This window comes from Scaptodrosophila lebanonensis, unplaced genomic scaffold, assembly GCF_003285725.1.
Source record: "Scaptodrosophila lebanonensis strain 11010-0011.00,11010-0021.00 unplaced genomic scaffold, SlebRS2 tig00000080-arrow-pilon, whole genome shotgun sequence".
NCBI classification, from domain to species: domain Eukaryota; kingdom Metazoa; phylum Arthropoda; class Insecta; order Diptera; family Drosophilidae; genus Scaptodrosophila; species Scaptodrosophila lebanonensis.
The window spans coordinates 4,608,828-4,621,233 of record NW_022060561.1 but is presented as its reverse complement, the minus strand read 5'-3'; the positions used below and the strand labels follow the sequence as shown (position 1 = coordinate 4,621,233).

The 12,406-nt window shown below is 37.7% G+C and overlaps 1 protein-coding gene across 2 annotated transcripts; it reads right to left on the bottom strand.

Moving 5' to 3' along the window:
* Positions 1–1,193: 1,193 nt before the first annotated feature.
* Positions 1,194–12,148, bottom strand: LOC115626134 (activating transcription factor of chaperone). 2 transcript variants are annotated; one of them, XM_030521391.1, is made up of 5 exons: positions 11,992–12,148; positions 10,858–11,151; positions 10,681–10,791; positions 2,399–2,640; positions 1,194–2,331 (listed from the first exon to the last, which is right to left on the bottom strand). In XM_030521391.1, the coding sequence occupies exons 2-5, from the start codon at positions 11,036–11,038 to the stop codon at positions 1,663–1,665; spliced, it is 1,203 nt and encodes a 400-aa protein (XP_030377251.1). In that variant the 5' UTR covers positions 11,039–11,151; positions 11,992–12,148; the 3' UTR covers positions 1,194–1,662. The 2 variants fall into 2 exon arrangements, with proteins under 2 accessions (XP_030377251.1, XP_030377252.1); XM_030521392.1 differs by lacking the exons at positions 10,681–10,791; positions 10,858–11,151; positions 11,992–12,148 and adding an exon at positions 6,205–6,359.
* Between the last annotated feature and the right edge of the window lie 258 nt (positions 12,149–12,406).

Sequence of the window (12,406 nt, the reverse complement as noted above, 5' to 3'; positions counted from 1 at the left end):
GCTTGTTGTTTTGAGTCGCCACTGCTAAGGATTTTGGCATCGTTCCGTTCCGATCTGTTTCGTCTATATATCTCGAATTTTATTTTGCGTATTCACAGATGTTGGTCCTTGCCTCGGCCGCATCAATCTCAATTGAAGCTCCAACGTATTCAATTAATTGGCAGTTTGATTTAATTTTGCTGTACATAGTCGACTACGACATCTACTACATCGCTAGACTGGCGCCCGTCTATTGTTGTCTTCCACACATAATCAACGCTAATAGCTCCCACATAGATATAATCCGATTATGAACGGCTTCCAAAGTGCCAGCGACATCGGACGGGCGGGTGGCGGCGAATTATAGACGTGTGCTTGTTAGCTGTTAAAAACTCGTTGATTGAAAATTAATTGAGAAAAGTGGAAGTTGATGAATAAAACAAGACTGCAATTCCATTAAACGCGCCTTTAACTATGCAGCAAATATTTAGCTTTCCGGCAGGAAGTTCGTAGAAAAAGGAAAAGCTTTAATTTTTTGATAAATGGGTATCAAAAGGATAACAAATAAAGAAACCCTAAAAATGATGGAGTTCGTGATAAAAGAATGTGTAAAGTGGAAAAAAAATAAAGAAATAAAGTTTCTTTCATATTTTTCAAACAAATTTAGCTGTATGTATACCTCACCAATATATATTAGGAGCGTCCCTCCGCCTTAAAGAACAATAAGCATAATATTGTATTTTAGCACAAACCGACAATATTAATTCTTCTTGTATACAAAAAGAACTCGACGTCATTTGCAACTTTACCACAGAACTCCAAATATTTAGTTTGCGAACTTGCTAAGTACTTGGCTAAATATCGAACTTATTATATGTGATAATTATAAATTATCCAATTAGCCATTTCCAAGAAAAATATAATTATCTTATACATATACTTTGCAAGCCATTTAACACATTTATTAGCGATGTGTAGAATTTTTAAATTTGTTAAAGCTCACGATTTTAGATTAAGATTTCAATTTACTGCTTAGGAGAACAAGAAATGTATTTCCGGGAAAATAATTTACTTAGAAACAACGACGAAGAAAAAAGCTTCAACTTTTTTTTAACCCTTTTTATTACAATGATATATTTTATATGTTTTTAAAATTTTATTTATTGATACTGTAAAGTCTATGAACTGAAAAAAAATTCAATTGCTGTCAAAAATTATTTAAAATGCGTGCAATATGCAATCAATACACAGCAACCGCAGCACAGGGTTTTATTTTCATGTTCGTATGACAAAAAGGGTTTTATGTTTTTCATTAACAAATTGTTGTGCCAGGCCACAAAGGATCTGAGCACGTTGGCCTGTGCAGCTTTAAGATGGGGGTGTGTCGAAAGCGAACACCGGCAAAAGAGAACTTCGAAGTCTTACTCAGATGACTTGTCATATGGGCCAGAGGTGTTGGCGACGACAGGCTGCTGTTTGTTATTGTTTTCTTGATTGGATAATTGCATTTATGCACGCTTGGTAGAAATAATGAACAATTTTGTTGATGCGGTGTAAGGAGGGGGAAAGAAATCTTTGTGTGGATATTACAGCGTGACAATAACTTTGCAAATTTGCTTAAATGTTATAGAGAGAACGAATCTGTGGTAGAGTAGAACGATGGCCGTCTTTCGAGTGGACTATTTATTGCTTTTGATCTTTATGGAATTCGCGTATGAGCTGGCGTAAATATTTCAACTCGCGCTTTCCTTCGCTCAATTTCCGCATGAGTTTCGTATTCTGCTGGACCAGCTCCTGCTCCTCACTGAGCACATGCTCCATCTCGAGCTTCTTTTTCTGGCGATAGCGTGTGGCGGCATTTTTGTTCTGCTCTTTTTTTCTTATTTTGCGATCCTCCACTCCGCGGCCATAGGTGCGTGTACGCTTCTTAGTGGCTGTGCTGGATGTTATGCTGCTGCTGCTGCTGCTGCTGCTGGCGACTGGCGAGGCCGGTGCTGACTCCGATGTTTGTTGGTGTAAATGACCGCTGGAGTAGCAAGGTGAGGAGCCGCTGCTCTCGGGCTGCCAATCCTCATCCGTGATGCTGCTGCTGTCACCAAAGCTAATCGAAGCGTCCGACGACAATTGGGATTCGCAGTCATCGTTGTAGTCCTCCTGCTGCCAATTGGGTAACTGCAGTTCCTGGGCACGAATTTTCACAATCTCGTCGACCAGCTGTGATTCACGCTCAATTTCATTGGAGGGGCTGACATTGGTCGCCTGATTATTTGGCCAGCTATTGAAGTTGTAGTTGTTGGCGGCTACTACTGGTATTGCTGTTGGTATAGCTGTAGAATCACGGTCGTAGATCAGCTACAAAATACATTAAATGACATAAGAATAAGCTTCATCACGAAATTAGCACAATTATTCTACTCACCGGTATCTGGTCCCCCCTCAAAGGCTGCTGATAACTGCCACTGCACTGCGGCGGCGACTGGGGGGGCGTTAGCTGCGCAAGCTCAGCCGCCGCCTCGTACTGACCCGGGTATAGCTCGATTGGCGAAGCTGCTTGTACTTTGGTTATGGGTAAGATGGGCTGCCCCACAACATCGATGACTGTCTGCAGATTGTTAGATTCATAGTCGATGTACTGCGGCAACTTTTGGTCCAGCAAGCACTCTGTAAAAAATATATATAAGCAACATAAGTTAAAAGAATAAGCTTATTTAACTTTAAACAACTAATGAAAGTTCTTTGTTCAATTATGCCTTATTTAATTAGCTTAACTATTAAGCTTTAATCAGCTACGATCGCGAACATAAATATACCTCGAGCTACTTCATGCTCAAATATGCAAATTAGATATCGTAAAATGTCTTTAAAAACTATAAAACGGGCTACTGTTTTCTTTGGCTAGATTTTAGCAAATTTGGAACAGTACCTAAGCGTCATGTAAGTCCTTTTTCAATGCTATTGTCGATTCGCATTTTACTTTAAATCGCAAACACTGCACATTCCACTCAATAGATAAAAGGACATCCATCTCTATTGAGGTAACACAATTGTTTATTTATGAAAAAATAGTACAAGTCTGGCTCTCGTTATAGTGGTTTTTCTATATAGGTATTAATTCCCTCACTCTTACTTTTTCAGTCTCGCTTCACCCTATGCTTCGCCATATCGCAACTACTACGTTGTTTCTACGAACGAGTTTGCTCGTTTTTAAATCAATTCTATTTAAGTGAAGGACGGCGGCAATGATCGGAGCTATAGTAAATATTTGCTTGTTGATTGTGGAATATTTGGTTCAATTCTTTTATTGATATTTCCCTTGGAAGTGACAACAAAAAATATTGAAATTAGTGGCTGGCAGGCAGTGTGTGATCCACAGCGTCTGGCGACGCTCCTATTCTGTGCAAGGCGCTCGACGTTCGGGAAACGCGCAGAAAACGCGTCACAAAGGTTATCAACAGACAGATCAGACAGTTACAAATACTCTCGAATAGAGTTTAACCTTCGTCGGTCTGTGGGGCATAACCTGCACCTGTTAGGCACAGACGACAGACAGTTCGCATGTAACAAAAATTTACTAATCGACGCAACACCTTGGGCTGGGCCACATTCTCCACACGGCGAGGCGGGGCGACTCAACCACTTGGTGGCATTAACATAACAAGTTCTGCTGTAAACAGATGTGCGCAAGCAAACAGCAGCAGCAACAACAACAACAACAAAAACAAAAACAGAGCAACTGTAGCTGCATTAATCTGATTTACATAAAAATCTTGTTTCCATTTACAAATCGCAGCTGAGAGTCGCGAGAATTGAGCGCATTTTGAAAACGATTTTGTTTGTTTTTTCTTTTCTTCTGTTTTGCAGTGATAAAGTAGTCTGATCTGTTGGTGTTGTTGTTGTTGTTGCTGGTATTGGTGCTGGGCGTAGCATTCTAGCGACGGCAAGAACAGCATATTATAATATTAATTGCACTTAATAAACATAAACAACAACAGTAATGACAGCTTGTCTTGGGGCAAACACTCGGCTGCTTACTTAGCAACCAAGGCGACTGGCATTAGCGGAAAGTTTCAGTGGGCGCGGGTCCGAGCTCGGGTGCGCTTTCAAATAGCATTGCTATACTGCTAATGCATAACTGTCAATAATATCGGTCCATGCGATCAGTTGAGGTCAACAGCAACAGATATTTAATTCGTTAAACATTTTAAAAGATACATAATCTGATAATCGATTAAGGGTACAGTAAGGATACGAAGTTTTTTGTATATATCAAAGGTACTATCTGAACATTAACTATTTAAGAAGGTGGGTACTACGAAAGTAGCATTAAAATGTGCCCAAGTACCCAGAAAGTAACACCTTTTTAGGTACAGCTATATGCCCCCAAAAACAGTTTGGACCAGTGCTTCATTTCTTAGGACTGTGGATTTAGATAAATTTCAAACTAAATGCGATTCTGTCAGGATTTTGCTTGCACTTAGATTTTAATACGCAATAATAATAATATAATTATAATAAGTTATACACAAATAATTATCGTTTTATATAGCAAATATGTTGTTCTATTTTTAGTTCAAAAAACAGTTTGGACCAGTGCTTCATTTCTTAGGACTGTGGATTTAGATAAAAACTAAATGCGATTGTGTCAAGATTTTGCTTGCACTTAGATTTTAATACGCAATAATAATAATAATATAATAATAATAATAATAAGTTATACACAAATAATTATCGTTTTATATAGGAAATATGTTGTTCTATTTTTAGTTCATTGTTAAATATCATTGCTCTCCAATGGAAGCTGTCTATTTAGGTGGTCTTTGTGATCAAAATTATTATTTAAACATTCATACGTCAATATTCGCTATATTGAGAAAATTCAATTCTTCTAACAGGCGACAAATTTTAATCGGACACTTAGAAACTGGGCCTTACTACGCAATTTGCATTTTCCAAGTCTAGGCACTTCAATTTGCAGTACTTAGATTAATACAAAGTTGATATAGCACCAATCAAATGGCACACAAAAACAATGCCACTTTATACTATCGCTGTACATTTTTTTTTAAACTAAATATATTCATTTTAAATGGGAGCTGATTATCAAGAACCTTGACGCTAAAAAATATGCATTGAAAACTTATATAAAAACGACATACAAGTACGGTTGTGTTGGCAATCGCTAAACACGGGAACTCTATGAATTATTGAAAAATCCCATAGACTATTTTAAAGTGAGCAATAACTGTCAGGGTATGGATAGAGAGATAGATTCTAGAAGCTTTTGTGTATGGGCTATTCGCAGAATAGTATGTATATGTCTATACGCAATATGTCTGGATGGTTGTCCAAATATAGGCCAAACACTTATCTATCTCCCGCCGTATTATCAGTTGGAAAGTTTTGACTATAGATCCGCAAAAATCGTCATCAGACACGTTATGAAAAAATGTACACAACAGAATATTGCATTCATTTTTTCGAAAACAATGTTGGGATGTTCCCACCCTACCAACCCAATCAGACAACCAGCCATCGAGTCATAATATGCAAAATCCAACTTATAAATATTTAATCGAAGGAAATGTAAAACAAAAACAAAGTTTGTATACTTTGCGGGAAAAAAAACCAGCTTGACCAGACTGTTGTTGTTGGTGGTGGTGGTGGTGTCTTTAATAACCTATAAGACTTTGTTCGAGAAAAGGAGGCCCAGCAATGGACAGACAAGAGTACAGCAGAAGAAGCAAGATTGTGTGATGGGATGTACAGAAGTATATATACATCATATATTTGCAGAAGCAGATTATTACTATAAGTAACAAGTCATTGGTTTCAAGACAGGGAGGAAGAGAGAGAGCGACTTGATTAGTGAGATGCTATTTGCAAAATATATACATCCAATCGATTGGTGAACATTAAATGTCAAAAGAGCAAACAACCTAAAGGATCTGTGGACAAGCTAACAAACATTACGGCTATATTATAAATCATAATATATTCAAGCTTTATTTGACGAATTCGGAAACGGAAATAGTAATCTCAACAGTTTTTCATACAATATTCAGGTTAAAGAATTCGGGAATCTTTATGTCACCAATTATTGTAACCAAATAATTCAATTTGGACGAAATCGAAAACGAGAGCAGAGCTGAAGCTATCATCTAAATATACGTGATATATTGCATAATCGAAATCCGATTCTGAGTTACAATTTGAAATCATACTAACCGTAGGCGTGATGCAGCATATAGGTGGTGTTCATATTTGCGGCAGCAGTGACGTTACAGTTAAGTCAATATAAATATATGTATTATGAAGGCAGCACGAAGAAAGCGCGCAGAAAACGCACATAAAACGCGCGAACCTGAAATCGCGGCGTGACCTAAAAGCTGGTATTAAATAACGTATAGCTGGCGTGTAAAATGACGCGTAAATGTAAAACTAAGAAACTAAAATGTAAGAAACGAAACTAAGACTACAATTTGTATGTTAACGAGATGCGCTTTTCGTTATATCAAAAATAAAAATACGCAATAAAATACGCAATATATATAATCGTATATATTGGAATATTCGCAACAATAAGAGCTGCAAATATAATATAGATCTTTTGTAAACGTTTAAAAAATCACAGGGTGAATTTTGAATATGTCTGTTGTATGTGCTCGTGTTTGTTTAGCAATTACGCCAACAATAACAGTGAAATGTCTGAGGCACTCACGAAAACGGGCGAAAGTTGAACGATTTAATAATTTATGATATGCTTAGGGGGGGATCTGTTGATGTCGACTGCTGCCGCAATTTTACAAAATATTGTTGGCTGCGTTAGTGTCGTCTTGGTTTCCTGGCCGCTTAGCGTCGCTTCACCAATTTTTGCGAGTTAATCACAATTTCACGGTTCCACATGTATCGGTATCCACAGTGTGGTATCATGCTCACGAACGTCTTGCCTAGATGCGACCTAAATTCCAGCGTTGTAGTTATCCAAGCGATTTCTCGACTGTGAGGCTACATATAGATCCAGTTCGAACAATCGACTAAAGATCAAACCCGTAGGCGTACGCGTCTCGGTTGCCCTTTTACGTTTTTCTCTCGAACTGGCGCCGTTGCGATGGCAATCAGACACACGGTCACACTGTTTTCTTATTTTGGAAGGACGTTAAAGTTTAGGAAGCACTGAACGAACACCAAGCTGCACTGTCTTCGATTGTTTGGCGTTTAAATTTGCTTTGATTGTTCTGGATTTGTTTTACATATGATTGCTGCTTTTATCAACAACATTTAATTGAAATCAATTCAAAATTTTTGCAACTTTTCGCGTTTCGTCGTCTGCGCTTTTAACGAAAAAAGAAAAGAAAAAACGCCAAGACGTGCGACTTGTAGTATTTGTTGTTTGTTTATTGCTTTTTTGTTGTTGTCGTCTCTCTGTCTTTCTGCTTTGGCCCGTTTCTTTGTTTGCAGTATTTGCTTTGTTTTGTGTTTATTCGCTTTTTATTGAAATTGGAATCGGAATCAGCTTCAAAGCCGAGCTTCGCACACGCCAAAGTAACGATTTCTACTGAGCTTTGCTCATTGAGCGCGCGCCGTTTTTGCTGTCGCCGAGAGCGAGGCTCAGAAGATAGATAGAGAGGCAAAGAGACAACAGAAAGCGTGCCCTGCATTGCGATCAAATCTCAAGCGTGGATTGCCACTGAGAGCACGAGCTATCAGTAGAGCAGCTGCCCGTTGATACCAAATCAGCACGAGCCAAACAAACGTATGAGGGGCAGTGTCTGTGGGCACAGCACAGTGGGCAAGTGGACCGAAATTTGCGACAAAAATAGAGGATAATTTGTAGTCTTCAGAAATGTGTTTCATCGTATGATTTTCCATTACAAATTACATTACATTTCTTCGTATGATTTTCCGTTACAAATTACATTATATATAATCCAACCGAACCATTTCGGGTATAGAAACTTTGAAAACCTCATTTAAAATCTCGAATGTTATATTTTTAAAAAATCGGACAAGTTAGAACGCTACAGTCATGAAAGACCGACAGTGAAATATCCTGTACAATGGAAATGTTTGTTTCTGCCTGTTGCACAAACTTAATACACCTTTTTTACCCTTCAGATACATGGTATAAATGGCGATGGCCAATAAAGCTGAAACTACAACTTCACCTTAACAAATTACGAATTAAATTGCACCAAAAGAAAACAAACCGATTTCGATTTTTTATTGCTTTTAGTTTAAGAAGTTAAAGTCGAATGCAATTGAAGTTCGACAAATTATTTGTTTCAAATCAAAAATGTTTGGCAAATTCAAAATAATCAAAAAGTACATACATTAATTAACTTTTGCCCAAAAATTGGCTTCCATTGCCCACAGTGGGCGGGACAAGATCCACAAAGTTACCAAGTTTTGTTTGTTTTTTGGCTTTACGATAAAATAGAATTAGGCTTTTGTAACCAGACATAATGGTTTAATGCATTATCTTGTCTACAAGTCTGCGTTGTATTTTGAAGTCCTTTTCTGCACTTATTTCTTCTGCCATTAGATTTAAGCACATCTTGAAACAAGTACATACTCGTATCTAGACTCTATTCTTCATCGCCAATACGAATAATGCTTAACGATTCTTATTTCACATTTAGAATAGGATACACAGCTCTGCCCATTCAGGGACCTGCCTTGAAAGCTTAGCTCAAAATGTTAGTTGCCAGGTCTTTCTACACACATTCAGCATTTAATGCATATGCTAATTATCAATAATTTAAAAATGTTTATACACACAGCAACCGAAGCTACTCCGACCTCCAGCCCCCCAAGTTCTGACCCAACACCCAGCTCGGCGATGCAGTCTTATTGGCTGTCGATAGGTGCGATGTTTTATATTTTAATCTCGGCAATTTAATTTTTTTGCATATTTATAAAATATTGATTTCAATCGGGCAAAAGGCTCACGAGCATTGAACTCGACACTGACGTTTGTTTTAATTTGGCTGATTAACGGATGATTGTTTGTTACCAGGTAGAGCAATTAATGACCCTATTGCTTGTTCACACCCGTATTATCAACTTAGTTTATAAATATGTTCATAAACAAATTATAGTAGTTTTGAAGTCAAACGAACATTTAAAATCTGTCTCTCTCTCTCTCTCTCTCTCTCTCTCTCTCTCTCTCTCTGAGGATCTCTCCGCGACAGGCTTGAAGCAAATAAAGGAAGCTTACTCAGCGAAAAAGCTGTTAATAATTCATTATCGTAAAATTCAGACATCAAAGTTGGGGGCGCGTCATATGCTGCTAAACCCAAAACAAAGAGTTTGGTTGGATTTCAATTTCCTGTTTATCTGAAAATTCAGTTAAAACTTAATGAAATTTATGCCCAAAATTTCCATTACCTGCGTGTGTTAAATTCATTCACCTGCCACAAATAAAATTTGTTTGCTTTGAGAATAAACTGGTTATAGAATCTGGTCGCATTACTGCTGCTAAATGCTAGACCCTTGTTAACTACAAAGGTGCATAATTTGAATTTAAATTTTGCAAGCCAAAAATTAAAACTTAGATATAACGAAAGGGAGACATTGCGTGCTACATAAACCTCACTTAATCCCAATCTGCCAAACTTTAATGCCAAAAATTATTAAAAAAAAAAAAACAAGAAAGAGAAACGAAGGAGAGCAAACAAGAGAGCATTGTTTTTATATGGTACGTATGTATATATGTATGTTTGTAGTTGGATACTCCGAACACGTTCCATTTGCGTGGTCAGTCAAAAAAAACTGCTGCTGGCTCAGACACAAAAATGGTTTCGACTTTAATTTCATTATTGTCATGCTGACTGTTGTTGCTGAACAACTTTTGTAAACAATAAAGGTGAAAACAAAAACAGTAACAACAACAAACAGTAACAACAACACAACATTCCGCGCCATTTAAAAACAAAACAAAACACAGTTGATCCGGTTTACCAGAACTGTTTTATTGCTTCAGCTCAAGCCCATTGGTGATTGGCGTTGTCTCTTGAAAAGGCTTAGCACGACGGACCAATCAACGGATGTGGTGAGAATTAAGAACAGCTGTTCTTGATTTAGAGAATTTAGTTTGATAGGCTTTGTCTCGACAGTTATGCATATGTATGAAACCTTTTAAGGCTTTTTTATGAATTTATTGTTTGCCTTTTTAAGCCAAAAATTCACCATAAAGCTTTACTTGTCCAACAAGATCGGCAAATCTGCAGACGTTCAAAGTTCGACAGCATTTTAATTTTTTTTTTTTTGGGTTTCTCACTAATTTGCATAGATTATATAAAGCACAAGAGACATGGTTTCTAACATTTAGCTCCGACCGTCCCAGTCGTTGGGGAGCGCTTCAAGCGATAAGGTATCACCACATTAAGACAGGTTTACTTTCTGCCTGCACGAAACTGAAGAAATAATAAACATACTTATATAAGCTACTTTTTGTAGGGTTTTAAGCCCAGTATAACTGAATATGTAAAATTGCTTGCCAATGTATACATTTAGCACGCAGAGGGTAGTTATCTGATATACAAAGTTTTTGATCGCACTATTGAAAATACCATCCCAATCTATTTTATAGCTTCATACGGATGATTTAATCCTGCAAGGCAACCATTCTATAGGATATTTTCGTACGATTACTCAGGTAGCTATTGGATCACTTTTCTTTAGCCTATGTTTTTAACTTGCCTTCATCGTTAAAATCTAAGAACTCCACTTCGAAATGTTGGCTACTTAGCACTCCCAGTGGGGTTGTATGTTTCAGATCCAAAGCTACATCTTCGCTCATATGTGTTATATCTAGAAGGCACAAACAAATTAGATTAGAATAATATCGGAAAGGTGAAAATAGAACCCTTTGCTTACCATTTGCAAAGTTATCGTCAAAGAGCCAATTCGCTACTGATGTTTCGTTAAGCGAAAATAGATCGCTGGCCACTGTGGACGGCGGGGATGATGGCTCCATTTTGCCGTCCCAGTAGAGCTCCGTTGGCAAATCCAGACAATCCATGACCATTTGAAATGTCGAAGTTGAAGATGTTGTCATAGTCAAAAGAAAGATTTAAGTCAAAATCGGATATGCTGGTTTTTGAAAATATGAAATCCGGTCCTAAGAATGTGGTGATCGCTGGTTGTTGTTGTATGGGCGCCATGGTGGCACTGTGTTGGAAAGAAAGGAATGCACACTAAATATTAAAATGTTAAAATAAAAACATTGTCTATACAAACACATTGCATGGCATTAAATTATAAAACAGTGTTGCAAATAACGCAACGGTGCAATTAAAAAACATTACACGACATTATTTAGCTGGCCTGCACTGTATTTGCGCGAAATTGATAAGCAAATTTGAAGCCCATGCGCCAGGTTTAATAAACAGTTTATGAATTTTTATACAAACAAAGCCTGCCATTTAATCAGGCTGAGACATCGGCTGATAAGCCAACGCCACTAATATACGCAACTAGGAGGTTGCCTATAAGCTGCAGAGTATCAAAATAAATATGTTATTTTTTATGTACACAAAACAAAGCACATTCTTTGCCATTTTTCTGTGTTTATGAGTTTTATGAGCCATATAGTCTGCGCCTGCCTCAATACACGATTGCCAACGAAAGCTCAGAATGCTACTTCCACCAAATCCTCCTCCTCTCTAACCCCCTTCCCATTCAACACACGTGCTGTGGCATGCGACACGGTGGCTTTTGCAATTGTACTTAATTTGGGGCACGATTGCGTCAGCCGGTTTCTCCAGCGAGCGGCAGTTGCATGCCCCATGTTGTTAACTTATGTTGTTTTGGCCACTGCAATTCTCTGTGGACTTTGCCACGTTTACGTTTCATGAATTTGCGAAAATCTGCGCACACACACGACGTCATTGGCAACTACAACTACACATTTAATTATGATGACTGAATCACGACACCAACACAAATAAAACTATTGGGACCTGCAAGCAAACCACGCAGAAAAGAGTAGAGGATTTATCAAATACTTACACGTTTTTGTAATACATTTTCATAACTTTTTGTGTGTTTTGGGCACCTTGGTGCATTGTTGTAGCTTGCGCGCAAACTAGAAATCCATTTCACCTCAATATAAATGCAAAATAATCGGACAATAATTTAACCTTTTTGCGTTTCATTGGAGAAAATGATACTGAGAACTAGAGACGGGCGACATGAATGTACCTGCTGCTTCGATAGAACTTAAAGGAGCTATCGATTTCTTAATACCAATATTTTGGTATTTAACAGTGTAACAGCCCAAAAATTAAAGAACGTTGAAGCCCGATCCAATGAAAAGCTAATCACAGTTATATTTTATGATATATTATTATTAACCAATATGTATTATATGAATGTAATGCCGCTGTAAGCTGTAAATTAACATGCTTAGACAAGCCTTAAAAGT